This window comes from Saccostrea echinata, unplaced genomic scaffold, assembly GCF_033153115.1.
Source record: "Saccostrea echinata isolate AGI-Se365-2 ecotype Australia unplaced genomic scaffold, CSIRO_AGI_Sech_v1 ptg000009l, whole genome shotgun sequence".
Taxonomy (NCBI): Eukaryota; Metazoa; Mollusca; class Bivalvia; order Ostreida; family Ostreidae; genus Saccostrea; species Saccostrea echinata.
The window spans coordinates 52,632,435-52,653,777 of record NW_026889758.1 but is presented as its reverse complement, the minus strand read 5'-3'; the positions used below and the strand labels follow the sequence as shown (position 1 = coordinate 52,653,777).

General features: G+C 32.8%; 1 protein-coding gene across 2 annotated transcripts in view; it reads right to left on the bottom strand.

Moving 5' to 3' along the window:
- Nucleotides 1-412: 412 nt before the first annotated feature.
- The window catches only part of LOC133183093 (small conductance calcium-activated potassium channel protein 2-like), a 58,773-nt gene continuing 37,842 nt past the window's right edge, over nucleotides 413-21,343 (bottom strand). Inside the window, exons 5-11 of one of the 2 annotated variants that reach the window (XM_061318039.1) lie at nucleotides 19,291-19,426; nucleotides 18,522-18,632; nucleotides 17,509-17,636; nucleotides 11,926-11,995; nucleotides 8,927-8,998; nucleotides 6,015-6,116; nucleotides 413-5,002 (exon numbers count right to left, since the gene is read on the bottom strand). In XM_061318039.1, coding sequence (XP_061174023.1) covers nucleotides 4,637-5,002; nucleotides 6,015-6,116; nucleotides 8,927-8,998; nucleotides 11,926-11,995; nucleotides 17,509-17,636; nucleotides 18,522-18,632; nucleotides 19,291-19,426 — 985 coding nt within the window. In that variant the 3' untranslated portion in view covers nucleotides 413-4,636. The remainder of the gene's footprint in view (nucleotides 5,003-6,014; nucleotides 6,117-8,926; nucleotides 8,999-11,925; nucleotides 11,996-17,508; nucleotides 17,637-18,521; nucleotides 18,633-19,290; nucleotides 19,427-21,343) is intronic. The other variant, XM_061318040.1, reaches the window with a different exon arrangement.

Below are 21,343 nucleotides of genomic sequence, written 5' to 3'. Positions count from 1 at the left end.
AATGCGTAAAATGCCAGATATACTTAATATAGCTGATTTTTTTTATCTTTTGATGAAATTTGAATATAAAGATTTGTTAAAAGTGTAGACACGTTGACATGGTCATTTTGCACATACATGCCCGTGCGCGCGCGTGTAATGCGTAAAAAACCCAATTTACTTGATTGCCTTATTTAATGAAGCTTACAGGGAATAAGACACCAAAAGGAAGTTGGGGAGCGTTTGGGGAACATCTGTAACGGTCCCCGTTACAATTAATACTAGTTACTTAGTAATATACCGAGATACCAATCTCGATTTTTTTCTGTGCAGTAGACTGCACTTCATTATACACAGAACTGTAGCACTTTCAACCATGGAACTGACTCCAGTTGCCCAAAACTTTCCTGAACAAAAGAAATTGAAGACTACATATGTTATGTTTTATTTTATTTCGCAGAATCACTTCCAAACAATATATTGTCAATGACTATGAGTGCAATATTTTAATATCAGGGTCTGCTGGTGTTAAAAAAAAAGAAGGCAACGACATTAGAAAAGACACAGTACAAACAATTCTTACAGTTCTCCCAAACAATTATATTTTATAATAATAAAATTAATAATTTTTCAATTTTCTTAAAATTCTGAACTTTAAATACAATTGTAGGTAGAAACTGCGCACAGTATATGTATGTCTGTCGAGACCACTTGAGTTATTTGAGTGAAAACGAGGTTTTTCTGTTTTTCAAAAATGTCATTTTTTTGAAATCCCTATTTCATTTTTTTTAATTCGAAATAATTTGAGTAAACTTATGCTTTGAAATAGTGGAATGTTTTAAATGTTTATTATTATTTTTTTTCTTTATTTCCATGTTTCTTTCAAGACAGGAAAGGCAAATAAATACATGTACAATAGAAGTGAAAAAGAGAATTTTACAAAATTTTATGTAAAAGAATAATTAGCGATGTCCTTACCCTAAGGATTACAGTACAATCTTTTAGTTATAATAATGAATGAACACTTCATAATTCACTTTGAGGGGTGGGGTGGGATGGGGGGTAAATGTATATTAATTTTCCTTTTAAAGACAAAACAAATAAAGAGGATTTCAATTCATGTACTAAGTACAGTTTTTAAATCAAAACGGGTATGGAGATATGATCAATGCCTTTAATACTGGCACTAAAATAAATTCAGAGCATTTAAATTATTTCAGCTAGGAAAAAAAAGGGCCCAGTTTTGACTGTTTTCTAGTATAAAGGACATTTTAGTGAAAACTCCTTAATTTTGGATGAATAAAGAATGCAGTAAAAAGGTTGGAATTGTCGCCCCATTAAATAACACAACGCAAACAAGTTTTAAGTTTTACGGGTTAAAATAATTAACATAAATGTTAGACAATAGGGTTACTCACAAAAGTTTCACACTGATCAATTTGTGTAATGATCCCAGGAAATTCAATGATGACTTACGTATCTGCGTAACTTACGTTAGGAATAATTTGTCATTTTTTTTATATTAAGTTATAATTTCTATAAGCGATTATGTATATCTTCATTGCGCAAGTGTTAACAGAAAATGACTAAAAAGTGCATAAAAGATTCACTTCAATAAGTTTGATGAAGGTGAAAAAATTCAATCTTGATTATGAAAAAAAATAAAAGGTTTCAGTGGAGTTTTCATTTATAACATAAATAAATAGTTTAAATAACGGGAGAAAAACATAACATCATTACATATGATCGTTGAGCATGTGGGAATGATATTACAAACATATGTCGACACAATAACAAAACAAAGACGTAATATGTATCAGGAAAGACGAACTATATATTTACACGTTTACAAAAATATATTCAGTTCAGTCTTCTCTAACAGATGAATACCTCAAACTTTCCTGTTTATAAGAATTTAAATATATATTATTTAAGGATTAGTTTAAATTGTGACTTAAAATACAATTAAGGTTGAAAATGTGTAGAAAATAGCACTTGCGTTAATAACGTATAAAAACTCTTGAATAATTTTTGTCCCGATGAATATTAGAAAAGTTATGAATATTACAAGAAAGCAAGGGGTTTGCATGATTTTTTAAAGTGAGTGAGAGGAGTTATGGTTCTTTGGTTAATACATGTCACTGACATTGCATCTGAGTATCAACAGTGATTTAACAGACGTGTACTCACATTCATGTTTTTGATATTGTTCTGCTACAAATTTATGGCTGAAACATAAATATCATAATTTTCTTTCTGACAACAAAGGAATGAATCATTATTAAATAAATCTAGGAATTTCATACTTTTCCTTCTAGAGACCTTAACTTTTTAATTTGGAATCAAAAATCACTTTAATTTGGAATCAAAAAAGCCCATGAGCGTTCAGATATGATTTAAAAGGGCAACAGCCCTGCATACCGGTCTTGTAGAGTAGGCTATCCCCTGAAAAATCTTTCCTCCAGAAAACTGGCTCTAGAGCAGGATTTCCCTCAGTAAAAAACTGTTAAGTAGGATTTCCCCCACGGAAAAATGACTGTAGATTAGGATTTCCTATTCGAAAATCCCTCACAGAATCAATTTTCCGGGGGGAAATTACCCTGTTTGCGATTTTCCTCAGAGCCAATCCCCCCATAAAATATCATGGCTGTACTTATGTATATATTATGGGGATGGGGTGGGGTGACACATTGTTACAAGTGTTCCTTCTTCAAATTGGCGACCAGTTCCACTGAAACTTTCGAAGTACAGTGTATGAAAATTGAAAATTTTGAATATCATTTTTCCCAGTACCTGTCTAACCAATCATTTCGAAGCATTCAAATCTGATTCTTTACATCTCTGAAAAATGGGTACAATGTAATCGATTGTACAAATTTTTACCTATATCCATGGAAACATAAAGGAATTTTATTTTAAATGTTTTCCTCCAACTGTATTTCAAACTACATGTACATAATATTGATGTATAAGTGTTGATGTATAAGATTCTGGTGCTCCAAAATAGCTGCCGTTGCCATAGAACTAAAAGTGGGTCCACTGGGGTCAAGGGAACGTCTGCAAAAGCAGTGTTTCTTGTATTGTTTTGTGATTTTGTTTTTCCTTTTGAAAAACTTCTCATTTCAAAAGCTAAGAAAATGGTACGTGGAACCTATCAGTAACATAATTTTTCTTATAATTTTCTCACATACTCTATCTCTTTGTGAAAAGGATCGATCCATAGATTAAATACTGGGCCTCTGAGGGCGACCAAATAATCAAATCACAAAGGTGGCCTGATGTTCATTCTAAAATTCGTGAACAAACAGGTACCGCTGCGCTGAAACAAAGGATCTTACGATTTTTTGAGTGACTAATTTAATATAAAGTTTCCTATGAGTTAAAACTTTGGGTTGAAACTCAATGATTTGAACTGTATATTTTAAGATTTCATACTAAATTTGACAATTCTTGAATCGAAACCACTCATATTTCCATTAAAAATCATTTGACTTTCATATACATGTTTACCAAAATATTGTCAATATGATTTAAACATTTATAAAAGAGGGGAAATCCTGCTCTGAAGAAAAAAGAGAAGTTCGGCTCTTTATAATTTGGCGAATAGTTTGTATTATCGATTTATTCGAATGAACAAGAATTTGTTAAGTTTATAAAAATTTTTGGTCCCAATTTCAGGCCATGGGGAGAAAGGGACTTCAAAATACAAAATTTTTAACTGAGTATATATCCAAATCTCTTTAAAATGAAGTAAACTCACTGCTTTTATAGAAAATAAGTTTAAAATGTTCTGACAAACGACGGACAAAAACAGATAGTAATACGTGTACATGTAGGTCACATAAGTACTGTGATGACATAATGTCAAAAAAGTTGCCACTTTTCTACACTTGTAGACAAGTACTCTATTCAAATATTGTAATGGCGTCAATTTGATAAAACAAGAATGAAAACAATAGGAAAATTTTCAGAACGTAAAATGTCTAATTTTATCTAATTTGGACTAAAATGAATGTGAAATTATGAAAGTAAGCTCAAAAACATTAATCTTGTGGTATTTGAAAGATAAGTCGAGGCACTGTAGCAATTCTAGACTGAAAACTTTTTTATGTATATAAAAGGAATTTAAGCGGGAGGAATGTGTCCGTGGCGGATCCAGGAAGTGAGCCCTGCGAACGGAAGACACGGTATTAATTATTAAATAATTAATCATTCTGTCAGGTCATCACTGGGACCACGCCGAATTTCTTTTCTACCGTACATCAAACAAGAATCAACATCACAATATAACGTCGTGTTTATCACAGATTTTGCCAATCAAGTAAGACAGAAAGAAGTAACGGTTATAGTCTTATGAAACATTTGTCACTTAGCAACCAAATCACAGGAGTCGTGTTCCTGCTGAAACATTCATCACTAAAATGTTATACGCCAATAACAAAAAAAAAAAAAAAAAAAAAAATCACAAATGACACAATGTTCATTAGCGATTACAGTGTACGTATAGCATAAATCGTTGATATATGTTATAGAAAAATCAATGAATGTGAATAGATCCTAGTATTCAAACAAAAGTATTGGAATGACTTTACTGGCACCAAATTTGATTCCGTAAAAACCGTTTTATTGGGGTTCTTAGGGAAAATCCAGGTCAATATTAGATTTGACTCATGCTTCCTTGAGACGGTGGGTATTGTGTAATAGTGTTTGTTGATGGTGCAGATTGTTTTCGGCGACGAGGTGGCGAAGTTTTTCGAAGTTGATTAAATTCCGACCTTGTAGATTCCGCACTATCGGGAACGTCCGAAGTGAAATCTCCGGTCCTCTTTTCCCGCTCTCGTTGTTCAACAAGATCACGTGGCTCGAACAGTCTATCACGTGGCTCCAAGTGCTTTTCACGTTCTACTTCTCGTGAAGCGCGATCCCTGTCCAAATCACGAACAGGAGGTAGTGTATAATGGGGTTCGTTTCTGCGTGAAGATACTTTATCCGCTATTAGTACTGGAAGTCTTTCAAGATGTTCCTGAAAGAAAAATAATGGTAACCTTTCTAATTTAAGCAGCAGATGTTATTGAATAAATTTATGGATGATAACGAACTTCAAAAATACGTCACATATACGTGTAGTACATTGAATAGGGTTTTAAGGAATTGACAAAGACTGAAATGATTAATCATATCTGTAATTTGTTATAGAAATATAATTAGAGGCCCCTGGGCCCTGACAATCATTTAAGCATCACAAGATTTTAATGACCAACTTAGTCCCTCTTTTGGCCAGAACACATATTAAGGAGGCTAAGTACTCATTCATTTGTAATCATACTAAGATTTTGCCAGCTAGAAGTCATCTATTGAAGAGAAAGGTTTAATGTATTTTCAGTTTATGACGAATTCAATCCAACCCTTGGGACTGTACCGGGGGAGGGGTGGGATGGTGAATAGGCCCGTAGGAAGCAATTTCAGTTGGGGGGAGGGGGGCACAGCCATAACATTTTCAGTTGAGGGGGAACTATCAACTACCAAAAATTCCTTGACAAGATTTTAAAAAAAAAAAAGGTCATCAGACGCTGTTATTGAGGGGGCACAAGCATATACTAGCTATGTTTTCTATAGTAATCTATATATCGGCAAAATTATTGGGGGCACGCCCCCCCCCCCCGGTTCCTACGGCCATGTGCTTAATATAGTTTTTTTTCTATATTCTAAACTTTCTTGATGTCAATGGGGACCAGAAACACTGAATTCAAAATTTTTGATTTCCTTTTCCATTAAATTGGTTGAGATTGGTTCAGCTGTTCCAGAAAAGAAGCTGAAAATTTCTTTACGAACAACGGACGAGAACAGATTCATGTAGCAATCGGTTACCTGAGTGACTCTTGTGACTTTGTATTCTTCAAATATGAAGACAAACTCATCATATTTAATCTCCCTATTTATCAATGTGTTCTGGAAGCAGGATTCTTAGGAATGTGTTTCATCAGTTCGACGCGAGATCTTTTAGAAATCTTCAAAGCTAGTTAATGTTTACTTACTTGTAAAGATACAAGGGTGTTTTCTATTTTGTTCACTCGATCCTCTAAAGTAGATGTCTTTGTAAATACGTCTGAAACGGTGTCATGAATTTGTCCCTGTGTCTGAAAAACAAGATCCCTCAATTGTTGTATGAAGTGCATTATATGAGATGCAGTCTTTGTTATCGCCATTTGTTCACTGTAAGATAACATTTTCAGTTTGAAGCGTTTCTTTTCATCTTCTTTATTAATCTTGGAAAACTCCCCAAATGGATTACTCCAAAAAAAAAAAGAAAATAGAATTCAATTTTAAATTTTCACCTATAAAACAGTTTGAAAACAACATATATTCCAAACTTTTTGTCTGATGATTTATGAATTTTGGAAAATATTAGAAATATGAAAAGTTAAATTTGTTTATCAATTGAAATTAAGTCTATTGATTCCCAATAGAAAATGATTTTTTAAAAATATATATAAATTAGTAGTGTTAGTCTTGCTGAAATATTCAGCATAGTTAATAATTCACTCTGTAAGCTTGATTCAGTTACCAAATCCTTCAAGAAAAAAACACCAACAAAATATAAAAACAACAACTAAACAACATTTCTGTCAAAATTCATAGAAGAATCTGTAAGTATAACCATTCGAAAAACTCTCAAACACGCAGAACTGCAATACAATTTGATGCCTTTTAGAGGTAAATTGCATTTATAGCTGTATCCATTTATAGCCAATGAACATGTATAAGAAACCACTCTGTTTCCTTGGTAACAAATACATTTCTTTAATTTTACAACAGAGCCATTTGTTTATGAAGATAAAAAGAAAGATGAAGGAGTATTGAAGGATATGCTTTAAAAGAAATTAGAAAATGTTTTTGAAGTAAATGAAAGTATAATTTATTACATTCTTTTTTATAAAAGAAATATACTCATTGTGCAGAGTAACTTTTCAAAGGTAAAAGCCATTGACAAGTAGATCAAGTTTTACGAAGTCCCTGTGATTACCGCACATCTACATTTGAGTATATCTTTAGTAGATCAAGTTTTACGAAGTCCCTGTGATTACCGCACATCTACATTTGAGTATATCTTTTAATGTGGGGTTGATCTTGTTCTGTTGGGGTTGAGTTGGCGATCTGATTTTGAATTAGACAATACATTAGGACAAAATAAAGCGACCGACACCTGAAATCCACATAACGCCTCACCTGAACAGTCTGTATAAATAAAGTTTCATAATCAATACAAGACAAACGTTCCTTACTAGCTACATATATGTCAGTTACAAAAAGTTGCAGGTTTCGGGCTTCCACCAAAAAACAAAAACAAAAAAAACAAAAAAACCCAAACACATACATGTATATAGTTCAAGAATTTATGATATGCTTATCTTTGATTACCATTTGTGCCCTAGACCTCTTTAAATAGGTAAAGGGCAGAAAATATACAGAAGCACGTCAAACTCTTCTCAGTATTCTGATATACAGTGAAACACGCGTACAATAATGAACGTACACTTACAGTTATATGTGATTACTAGTAAATTCCCCGTAGCTTTAAAACGTATTATAAACTTAACAGATATAACGAATTATGTTGACACCAAAACGGATCTTTCCTGGCACTTCGCTATAAGTGTGTTTTACTGTAAACCAATTTAATTGTTTTTTGTTCTAATTCTCATGTATCTTGGAACAGGGACCCATAGAAAATCGAGATTATATTTTGTACTTAAAACTTCCCTCACCATTTCTTTGATAGCAATAAAAAGAAACGTGGTTTATAATTTTTAATATCTTGATTTTTTTTTTTAAATCGAAATTTACAAATTTTAATAATTAACGCAACATAACAGACCAACGATATACCTCGAAGTTGGCAAAGCAAATTATTTATTGAATTTTCAAAATTACATCTTTAGTCTAAAATTTGAGCTTAACAAGTTCACAAATGTTTCTCTATTATAACGTTCTACCACCTTGATGGTAGTTATAACGAGTACAATGGTGTTTATTCTTTTTGATTATGATAACAATAACGCAACGAAAGTCAACACAAAGATGCATGGATGACAAGGTCGAGGATAATAAGAATCATATTGGAGAGAATAATTGCACTATATTATGTTATGACAAGTGAGTAAAATAAACGCTGTTGATGTCTGGCTATGCCAAAAATATCTTCTCTTTATAATAATCTGCCAATTTCGTGGAATTAAATACCTATATATCAAAATCTTACATGAAATTTTAATTATGAAAGGTTAGTTTCGTGTAAATACAAGTACGTCAGATTGCTATATCATATTTTGATTACAAACAACTACATTTTATGTGTTGCATGCCGACTACAAATTTAAATGGTAATCTGGACTTTCTTTTAAGTTGATATTTCCTTCCAGGATAAGCAGGTTGACATATCATAAAAGCATTCGTACAACATGCGCTCCTCATTATCACAATATTCACCCCCTAAAGCTGAAGCTTTTATTACTGTGCGAGCAGCACAGTAGAGCAAAGAAGCCATGCTGAAAAAAGTTTCTGTTAAATATGTATACGAACGTGTAGAATACTACAGTACGTGTACAAATCGTACATCTATATTATTGCAGTTATACAACTATACAAAACAGAAATTACTGAAAGAATAGACAAGACAGGCAAAGTGATGCCACCTAATATTGACAATACGTGCAACTCTTTAAGTAGCGCAAGCAATTGTTCCAGCTGAAACCATTTTGAAGAGATTCCATTATACCATCATTTAAACTACATGTATCTGAAACGCCACATCGAACAATTATCGACAGACATTGTGCCCCGCATACATGCGTGATATAAGGGACAAATCTAACTACAACTACAGAGCATGATGCAATTTGGCTGCTACACATGTAAATACGGTGTGCACAGTTTTATGCGGTCAAACCTGTTTGAATTGCACGTGGGGTATTGAAATATACACACTGTGAGGCGGTTCCAGGCCTGTACGACCTAAACTCTACAAAGAAAGGAAAGGGATAATCGAACCTGCTTGACTCAGACTAGGAAAATCTACAAAAAGTGAGCAGCAATAAAATGTCATAGAGCAGATCTGATCAAAATGATTTGTTAAGATTCTTAAACATGACAATTGCTGGCGTCAGTTACATGTAATCTTTTTGTATCCATTTTAGCCTGCTGCTTGTGGCGAACAAAAGTGAAATTTTCGGAATTCATGTTTCAAGCAGGGAACTTGATTTTCCCTTTCCTTATACGTCTTTTTTATGACTTAACCAAAGCTAAAATGAATACAAAAAGTAGGATGTTGCGGAGGGACAAGTGCAATAGAATGACAACAATAAAATATAGGAAGGGGAAAAGGGTGTTTCATAATCAATCAGCAGCCCGAGACAAAATCAAAGTACCATTGCAGCAGGCAATACTAACACGTCCACCAAGTAACTACTTCTAGTAATTCAATTACAAAGTAACGTTAAGGAATAATAGGATGCTTGGGAAAAGCAGGTGTTGAGGTTTGACAGTAACATTTAATTACGGTTCCGCGAACGTAAGCAAGAGGTGTTATTTTCCAATGATCATTAAACTCCCTGTTCATGTAACATACACAAGTGTATACGACCGAGTTTATAAAAAACTTAAATGTTTATCAAATATAAAATCTTAAAGAAAAAAAAAAAGAAATATACGTGTACGTATACTTTTTATCAAAGTCAAAAAGTTAAAGAAAATATTTTAACTGTACGTATAACATAGTGCCATAATTTATGAAAATTAAATATGTTCTGAAAATTGCTGATTTAACTTCTTATTTATAGGAGGCTCATGGGCCTAAAAGAACGCTGGGGGTACCTTCTTGCTTAAATCCACAAGTAATATCTATAGCAAACTGTTAGTATTGTGCTTAAGGATCAACAATTATTGTCTAAAGTATTTCGTGTACATGAATATTGTTTATTCCAGTCGATACATACAATTTAGCTTATTGATGTGTTTTCAATTCTTTTCTTTTTAATTATGAAAAAAAAATAATCTCGACAATTTGAATACATTTTAAGCCCTAACCTCATATCCATGATTTTATTTTCTTTCAATTTTGCAAGTTGTTATTTCATAGATTCGCTTACCAAGTTTTGGACTTACTCCTCAAAAGCTTTCAGACATACTTACCGAGTAATTCAATGGTTTACATGCAACAAACGCATGAAGGGCAGACTTGAACCGCTCGTAAAGTCAATCGAGTGACTCAAGGATATAAAATTAACACTGTGGGTGGGGATCAGAATTCATTCCGTTGTTTTCTTATAAGATTGAAGCTAAAAGTATTTTTATGTATTCCACCCACATTGCGACGACATCAAATGAAAGCAATGTTCTTCACTTCCAAACCTCTTGCATGTGATCTTTACCAAAAAAAAAAAGCTCCAAGACTACCGTGACTTGGGCTCAACTGGGATTCGAAAACGCTACTCAAAGTAGTTGATAAACAATGTGTTGCATAGCAGTGACTGTGATTTCATTTACGACTTCTGCTTAATTAAAGACCCCCCAAAAATAAGCCTCAAGGGTTGAATTTCTAAATATATCTGTAATGCAGATCACTTTAGCAGACAATATTCAACAACAAGAAATATCGCTTGACTTTTCGAGGTGCAAAGCAGTTTTCTTCATTTAGCAATAACGTTTGTATAAGGGAAAGACACCATCAAATTCCTTTGCCCGTTATATAGAGGATATTCAATGTTTTGTGGTTGAATATGTATTTTTTTCACGAGGGGACAGGATTTTCTTTTATATTTTCACGAGTGCGAAGCACGAGTGAAAATATAAAAAAAATCCTGTCTCACAAGTAAAATAAATTCCATATCCAACTACAAAGCATTGAATTTCCTGTTTATTACATTTTCTTTGATTTCTCTTTGCCTCTGTCTTTTCTTAACACAGTGCATCAGTGCTATAGGCTGTGACGTCATAGTTGAGCGGTTGAAACGTCATAGCTTAGCAATTGTGATATTAAAAACATTGAAATATAGATTTTAGCAATATATATTTGGGAGGAAATTCACAGTTTTAGTCTTTATTAAGATGGTTTAGGTACTATTTCTATTTTATGACAGGCCAGAAATCATTTTACTTACTTTGATATTCTTTCACACTGTGACAGAATATCATTTTGGTATCCTTTCACACTGTGAAAGAATATCACATTTATTCAATAAATAAATCACAGTATTTCATTATTGAAAATGTAATAAATATTTTTACCTTTCTTTGATATGTTAGCATATATTTCATTTTGACGGAATAAAGAAAAGGATCTACTCAAGCACAATTCAGTTGACAGTAAGCCGGGTTTAATTTCTCTGCAGTTGTACCAAAAAAAAAAAAAAAGAAGAATAATAAAAAAAATAAAATAGAGCCTTGGGATACGAACAACTTTGTAGTTCACAATGTCCATCAATATTCATCAAAAACCACCGAGAGGTAAAGGTTTTCTATAAGAACCAGTGGATCCTAGTCTAAACAAACATGCTCATCAAGAGGAAGAGGTTTTCCACGAAGCAATAGTGGGTTATAGTCCAAACAAACATGCTTTATGTGTCATATACGAGGTAATCACATGCAATTAATTCAAAATTAAATCTCATTTAAATATAATTAATTTGTAAATCAAACTGTGCATTGGTGTTTTCTACTCCTCTAAAAACCAAAGATCAAGCAATAGACCACTAGAGAATGACATTCTTTCAATCTACTGGTAACGACATGCGTTTCTGTGCTAACAGGTAAATGGGAATGTTTATATAGATTTAACGTAATTTGACAACAGACAACAGACAAACACGTGCACATGACCATGGCATTCAACAAGAGTATTTCTATACGTACATTGCAAGGTTACAAGAAAACGACAGAGTAACTTTATACCTTAGCAATATCAACTAGTGTGTTTTGATTTTCGGCCAATTTCCTTTGCCCCATTTTTACTTTGCGCAAACTGTAAGAAAAAAATTAAGGTTGGTTAGTGATGGCACCCTATTTTACCTGCGCCATGTCGTCAATAGAAAATTTCTCATCATCCACTTTGTCTTGCTGAGACTTAATGTCACGAATACTGAAAAAAGTATGTAGGATTATATACAAATTATAAGGAACATGAAAATTGGACAAGGAAGTATGATTGAAAAAAAAAAAAATAGAGGTAATCATAGAGGTAATCATTGGACTCGAAACCATAAAAATATAATATAGAGGTTAATCATAATCTAAACGTATAGTAATACCTATAAAAATTGTTTCTATTATAATTCTGTATTAAATAGGTATAACTTTTGTAGTGTTTTACTGCGCTGTCCCAAACCAGAAGTCTCTGATGAGACTGTAGCTCTACTGGTCTGTTTGTATAACAAAAGAAAAGTAGCACTTGGATTTGAAACATTGCAACATGCAACAATAAATAGAATTATGTATCTTAATGTAGTCTACTTCTGTGCCAAGTTATATTGAAATCAAATGAAAACTGTAGGAGGAGTAGCGTTTTGAAAGTATTTCACGGAAATTTCTATTTTTAGTAACCATGACAACACCATTCACCCAAATAAAAAAAACAGAAATACATATTATGTATCGTAGTGTATTCTAACTGTGTGCCAAATTAGATTGAAATCAGACCAAAATTGTAGGAGGAGTAACGTTTAATGGGAATTTCACAAAAATATCTACTTTAAGTAACCATGGCAACACTGTTCATCGAATTCAAAAACCAATCCAATAAATTATGTATCTTATTATAGTCTCCTTGTATGCCTAATTATATTAAAAGCAGACTAAAACTGTAGCAGGAGTAGTGTTTTAAAGGAATTTCACAGAAATTTCTATTTTTAGTAACCATGGCAACACCGTCCATCGAAATCAAAACCCGATGCACTAAATTATGTATCTTAGTGTAGTCTACCTGTGTACCAAGTTATATTGAAATCGGACCAAAACTGTAGGAGGAGTAGCGTTTTAAAGGAATTACACAGAAATTTCTATTTTTAGTAACCATGGCAACACCGTCCATGGAAATCAAAAACCTATGCACTAAATTATGTATCTTAGTGTTGTCTACTTGTAAGCCAAGTTATATTGAAATTGGACAAAAACTGTAGGAGAAGTAGCGTTTTAAAGGAATTTCACAGAAATTTCTATTTTTAGTAACCATGGCAACACCGTCCATCAAAATCAAAAACCGATGCACTAAATTATGTATCTTAGTGTAGTCTACTTGTGTGCCAAGTTATATTGAAATCGGACCAAAACTGTAGGAGGAGTAGCGTTTTAAAGGAATTTCACAGAAATTTCTATTTTTAGTAACCATGGCAACACCGTCCATCAAAATCAAAAACCGATGCACTAAATTATGTATCTTAGTGTAGTCTACTTGTGTGCCAAGTTATATTGAAATCGGACCAAAACTGTAGGAGGAGTAGCGTTTTAAAGGAATTTCACAGAAATTTCTATTTTTAGTAACCATGGCAACACCGTCCATCAAAATCAAAAACCGATGCACTAAATTATGTATCTTAGTGTAGTCTACTTGTGTGCCAAGTTATATTGAAATCGGATCAAAACTGTAGGAGGAGTAGCGTTTTAAAGGAATTTCACAGAAATTTCTATTTTTAGTAACCATGGCAACACCATCCATCAAAATCAAAAACCGATGCACTAAATTATGTATCTTAGTGTAGTCTACTTGTGTGCCAAGTTATATTGAAATCGGACCAAAACTGTAGGAGGAGTAGCGTTTTAAAGGAATTTCACAGAAATTTCTATTTTTAGTAACCATGGCAACACCGTCCATCGAAATCATAAACCGATGCACTAAATTATGTATCTTAGTGTAGTATACTTGTGTGCCAAGTTATATTGAAATCGGACCAAAACTGTAGGAGGAGTAGCGTTTTAAAGGAATTTCACAGAAATTTCTATTTTTAGTAACCATGGCAACACCGTCCATCGAAATCAAAAACCGATGCACTAAATTATGTATCTTAGTGTAGTCTACTTGTGTGCCAAGTTGTATTGAAATCGGACCAAAACTGTAGGAGGAGTAGCGTTTTGAAAAATTGTTTACAGACAGACGGACAGACAGACAGACAGACGACGGACACCTTACTATCGCATAAGCTCTTCTGGTCTCTGACCAGTAGAGCTAAAAATCAATGTTGAACGGCTCGGTGAGATGTTGGACCGGTATGACGTTTTTTACGTCACACTATAAGGTCGTCAATGTAGGCGGGATCAGCTAGTATATTTTACATGTATTTGCATACTCGTTTTGTTCGACCGTTATATCTGCAGTGCGGGTTCGCGAAATTTACATCAAAATTTTGTCATATTTATCGCAAATATTGAAGCCAGTGCAAGATATGTCGTAGTAAAAAGTAAAATGTATAACAAAACGTTTACTTGGACAGAAAGCGTTTCGCCAAACCGTTACGTGTGGCTCATGGGTCCAACAAAACGCATGTTGCCGTCGAACCCAGTCAGTATATGAATATTGTTGACCTCTTCAAAAATTAAAAAAAAAAATAGAAAAGCTTGAGAAATAGATCATCAGATAAGATTGACTATAACAGATAGTTTTTTTGATGACATTGATCTTTACTCACCCAACCCGATAGGCGTACATGTACATGTACCACCCATTCAATGTATCAATAAATTAGTCGAATAAATACTAACATTAAAGGTTCTGCCTTCGCCGTTAAGAAATGGCTTTAAATCGAGGTCATAAGACACCATATATAAGCATAACAGATTTTAATATTAGGCCATCTTTAAAAAAAATTTGGTTGCCTTCTCCCGACCGACTGGCTAAAAATGTCCCGATTCAGAACTTTTTTTTAACCTCCACGAAGCAATTATTTCTTATGCATTCCGGAAAAAAGATTTTGAAAAATAAGTGTAGAGGTTGAAATTTCTCTGGAAAAAAAAATTTCACCTACCTACCGACCCATTTTTTTTAATCCTGAGTCGGGAGAGGGCAAGCAAACATTATTTTTAAAGTTGGCCTTACGTCAATCACTTGTATGATTTTAGAATATCTATGTTAATCCATAACCTTGACATCCCAAATATAGTGTAGGAGTAAATAATCTGTCCACCAAAGATTATAATAAATTTAGGTTTTTCTTCTCAGTTTTGAAAGTTTAAGAAATTCGACATAAAATTTTAAAGCTCATGGCTTCAATGATATTGCCTTTTAAATAATTCTGATTTTCGTTTAAAATAATCACACATCATATAGGCAGAAGCAAGTTTTGAGTAGGGTGTCAGCCTGGGGCTGACTTTAGCACTTCGAAAAATTACGCACTTTGAATTTTTTTTTTCAAAGTGCGTTAAATTTGGGACCAAGTTAACGCACTTTGAAAAAAAAATCTTTTCAAAGTGCGTTAATATCGACCATATTGACACGCTTTGAATAAAAATGTGCACGGCTTGGTCAAAATTCTTGCAAATTTTAGGCATGATAAATAATTTTTTGAGCCTGGTTGGATAACTTTTCGGTGATGACGTCACTTCATGATCTGAGATATAGAAGATTTTTAGGGGTTGTCTTGTTCCCAAAACGTAAACGATATAAAAGGGAAATGGGTCTTTAAAAAATGATGGAGGAATGATTTTTTAATAGTACAATTTCGTTTTTTTTTCTCCAAATTATATCCTGTTTGTAAAAAGTTCGGTAGATGTAGGGATGGATAAGTGACTTAAAGCATTTTTCGTAGGGAAAATGGGGCAATTACCATTTTTCCATTGAAAATAATTTACCCGTACAATATGATGGTCTTCTTATAGTTATTTGATTAGTATTTAGAAGTATGAAAAAAATGTTTATTCACGCAAAATATGATGGTCTTTTTTTTTTTTTTTTTTTTTTTTTTAATTTTAAATTTACAGTTTTTTGATTAGTATTAAGATGTATAAGATGTAAATATTATTAATGCATCTTAAACATTTTTTTTGTAAAGCTACTTTGGCCAATATAGTCAGTTGGCTATTGTTTTTTTTTTTTTTTTTTTTTTTTTTTAGATCAGCGATATGGCCCCTGAGCCTCTCTTGTTTAATATAATAGGGTGCGTTATTTTTGTTTGTTTTTTTTTTTTTTCAGGAAAGTTTATCTCAATTTTTTCATCTATTTTACGTTAACTCAAATTTGATAAGAGAAAGTATATCGATGTCATACCAGTTATGTAGACGTATTTGGGTAGGAAAGATAAAGAGTTGGGCTGAAGGACCCTCTATACCTGTCTTCTCCTCGCTCTCGATGAGGGTAGATTAATTCATCAGTTTTTCGAAAGAAATGTAACAAAATAATGTTGTCCATTACTAAAATCTAAGTCAAGAATTTGTTTTTACATAATTTTTCAAAGTGCATTAAGTGTCTCCATGGTAAAAAAAAAAAAAAAAGATTATATACACTCTTGACGCACTTTGAAAGAATTGTTGAAACTTAAATGTGTGTTGATTTTGTCCCAATTTTGATAAAAAAAATTCAAAGTGCGTAATTTTTTCAAAGTGGATTGCCACATATCATACCATTAGCAAGGCAATTGCCACAATGGCTACACTGACCTTGATATTTGATATATGACCTTGTAACAAACTTATCTATGATTGAGGATCAAATTTATAAAGTACACGCTTAACTTACGACAAAAGAATTATTATAAATACATATTTTAAATATATGTCCTAATAACACTTCATGCTAACTACTGTACGCTGTTTTGGTTTTTTTTTTTTGTATTGGGCTATAATTTCATTTGTAAATCATAAAATTGGGTTGACTTTCGAAAGTCATCAGAGCTGAATAGCTTTAAAACTCAGCAACATGAATAATTAAAAATGAACAACAGTTCCTGTGCTTCGGTACATATAAGCACTAGTTGAAATGAAGTTTTTTTTTATTCTTTGTTGACATTTTGGCGTTTCATTTCATTGCATTTTATTTGCATACAAGTCATACACCCCCATAAAGGAAACGCACTGCATTAGAAAATGAGAACACTGATTATTTATTAACAAGACACCTTTGGGAATTTATGTAGAGTGCTCGAAATTCTAGAAAACAACAAAGAAGTCATTTCAGAACTAAAAGATAATAAATGTATAGGCAATGATACTCCAGTCATTCATGGTTCTATTTGGTTGTGTAATATAGCTTTATTTTAGGAGATATTTATTCTATGTAAAAGGTCAAATTTGATAGATTTTAAATCATATTGTTTATCATTACTGTGGTGCATTTGAATGTGTTTCTTATATTCTTTTTAAATTATAATTTCCTCTTTAAGAACTATATAAAAATTGACTTTCTGGAATTAATTATTTGAAGTGTGTACCCGTACAAACTGAAAATGAATTGAACAATGAATGGACAGGTGATCAAATAAATATCAATTTATGTATATTTCAATTTCTCTCCTATATAATGAATAACCATTATAAGGCTCCTTTTAATCATACCTGTGAATCGCCTGTAGGAATTTCCTCTGATGGGCTCTCACTTTGCCTGCGTCTATTTTGTTGACGAGTTTTGTATATTTGTAAATCAACCAAGTCTCCCGTAATACATTAGCTGCCGCATTCTTCAACTAAAATAGATTGCAATATTTAGATATTCGAAAGTAATGGCACTAAAAAATCCTAATAACAAATATATTGTATAAATTACTTTATGTACTGTATCCGTTATTCTTAATATCCAGTTACATATAAGTTCAAGGTTTTATTCTTTTATACTTGTGTAAGAATATAATAATATAATAAGAATACCTTTTCGTTTTAAGTAAATATTCACTGGAACTATGCTTACTATGTTTTATTGGGAAGACAGTACTCAACGATGATACATGTATCGATCATATCTCAATTAAAAAAATTTAAACTGAAGGAAACATAAAAGCACAGCATTCTGACCACAAATGTTTAACCATCAGGAATATTAAAAGAACACTAAAAAAAGTGGGTCACATTTGATAAGATGTAACAGTAAAAGTGAAAAGGAAGATTATCATTGTCGGAAGAAATCGTCATCAACCTTCAAAATTTAAAATATTTTAATTATGTTGTAAATTTTGCATTTACCTCCCCCTAGTAAATTCAAAATTTACAACAAGATAGGTCTCTCCATTCGAACATCAGCTGTGGGCATAAAAAAATGTGATTTTGAAGTGTTCTTTTTTCACATAATGACTTAAAGTAGGTCGTAAGCATCGAAAATACGACTGTCAAAAATGAAGCGAATACACTTTCTTGATCAATCTTGTCCCCCAAGAATCTTAAATCAAAAGAAGGGGACCAGTGTTTCTTCGTCCTTACTACAACCTTGGCATTCTTAAAACACAAACACATTTAAGTTTGAGTGGGTTCAGATTTAGAAGGGGATACTGCATCATCAAATTGAGACACAACGACACACAGCCGGACAATGATGCTAACACCCCCACCCCCTGTATTTGAAAGAGGATGTAACTTACTCTTTTTGACAGTTGGGTATCCATCATAAAGAAATGCACGTGTTTCTCTGCTCGACTTAGCTCTAGCTTTTTGGACAAAACAGCAACGATCAAAGCAGTTATACCAGCACCCTAGAAAATAGAGAGGAAGCAATTCTGATTTTGAACTCTTTTTTTGTGAAGAACATGTACACTCGGAGAATAAATTATGTACTTTCTACAAGACATCTTATGATGGAATTCAATTCTTTTGAACGTACAATTGATTTATGATAGACCATCTACATGTATATTATATGAATAAAAAGGATTTAGCTACGGATTTTCTTAAGCAAAATTGATTTTATCTTAGGATGCCATAACTGCAAAAACAGAAAGTGTCGATGAAATAACGTCAACAATAGTCACCGTTTTTTTTTTAAAAAAGTCTATTCGTAGTATTTTTCTCCATTTCCATGGCAACGAAAGAATTATTTCTTAACAACACACCATAAGGTAATAAAGCAAAATGATATGTAACAACTGTTCGTGATCAGCATCGATTTTGAAAAAACTTTTTTAAAGATTAAAGAAGGCCAGGAATTGGCTGTGGGGGGTATTTGGTCGACATGACACATCAATGACACCATTTACATGACAATTCATTCAAACTTTTCTGTGATAATTATGCGTGCCTTATACCGAATTTACGAGAACAAAAAACATAAACCGATGACGTCATATAGATGTTGATTTTAACAGGTTGAATTATTTATCTTAATCGTGAAAGGATTAATGGTTTTCCACTTACCATGCAGCCAACCGCTATGGAGATGGTTCTACCACAATAAGTGTTAGGAACGATATCACCATACCCAACCGACAGAAAAGTGATAGATATCATCCACATAGCATTCAGTATATTCTCGTGTCTGTGATCAAAATACCTGTAAAAATTATAAATAAATGCCATTATTTAAAGAATACAAAATAGATACAGTGTATATGCAATTTAGGTCGCTTTAACAATAACTGAAAGTGGTTAAAATGCTACAAAGTAACAAACCAAGCAACCTTCATTGGGTAAAGAATTAATGGTTGTTACCGATATTTGTAGCTTTTCCCCCTTCTATTTAAAAAGTACAACTTAACATATGGGCTTTCGTACTGCGATACAAAAACTTTTTTTCAATAATATTTCGACCCCTCATCGGAGCTAGGTTATCAAATATCATCTCAAATGAGCTTAAAGCTACTCTTTTAACTTTATCGATCTAGCTGCAGTGATTTGTCACATAGTGGAAGACTCGGCGAGCTTAACTTGACTAATTGATATAAATCTGCAATCTTAAGTGATTGGATCGATGGGACCCCTGAATCAGCAAAATAGCACTTGACAACAATCATAATTTAGCAACCATTTCAAGGTTTGTGCCAATGAAATTGATATCGCATGTTGTCTTTGAAGATGACATTATTGTGTTTCTGAAGACGAAAAAGTAATCCCGATTTGACTCAGTAATTATATATATGGGTATTTCAGCTCTGTTGAGGTTGTCAACATATGCCTCAGGCATTTTTGACTGAATGGGTTAAATGGTCGAGATTCCGGACGTAAGAGATTAGGTTTTCCACGAGATGATATCTGTTTGTTCCTATGGGAAAATTTCAATTTATACCAGATTCATCTACTGCAATCACAATCAGCACTCAAATCGTGCGCGTCGTATATACATATATATTCTTATGGCAAGGTTTATTCAAGTCAACGCCCCACCATTTAACATTAACATTTAGCACTTAGTACACAAATGAATTCATTAGTTTCAACGAGAATTAAATATAAACTATATATAGAAAACCCCTAGAAGGACATGCTACTAGACTAGGATCAAAGAGACTATTTTTGAGGCGTTCTTGTCTTCCTTCCTATCTTTATACATTTACATATGTACATAATTCTAAATAAGTCCTTTCTGTAGATAATTTTGTATCTGATACAACCATAGGGTTAATTTCAATAAACTTGAAGATAAATACAGAAAGGAAAATTAATAAAGTTCTTGTACACGTTTTCACTTATTTGTTTCCACATATTCCTATATTTTCAGTGGCAGCCAAACATATTCTTGTTGAATAAGGCTGATTACGTCATGTAAATATGTAAAAGGTTTTATATGTTCGACCTTTGCCTCAGTTACAAAAAATGGGGGTTTGAAATAAAACAAAAATCATTAGTACTCCGTATATTGTGGGTTTTATAACTTAGATCAATTCTAAAAAGTAATCGACTCCCACATTTTATACCTAAGTTCAAAGGTGAATGATGATGCGTGTTACAGTTATGAGACCTACTTCAGATTCTGGAATATCTTTTCATACACAGCTACAAGACGTACATTACTCAGTCTTGCATTATTGTATATAGGGATATAATTAGTTCCCCTGGGTTAAACTTCGAATGCTGCATGTGAGATATGTATATTAAAGAAAAGTAATATCATTTAGATTTTGTGTAGGTTGATTTCCTGGTTCGTTACTTTATTTTCGATGAATCTAGATTTTTTTTTCTTTTTGCTGACATTATTTGATCTTTACCCAGAGTGTTTCTGCATTAAGTGGTCTAATTAGGCTGTCTTCCAAATAAATGCCCTTATCGTAAATGCACTATACTGCCTTTAAGTGCATGTAGCAATTTATTTGTACCAAAAAAGTTATTTTTATAAACATTTTAAACGTATGTATTTCACAAAACTGCACTATGTTTATTTCCATGCATTTTTCTGATTTTATGATTAGAGACCGTCCTTTGGACATATTTAGGAAACTAATTAACATGGAACTTCCCATTAAGAAGTTACTCT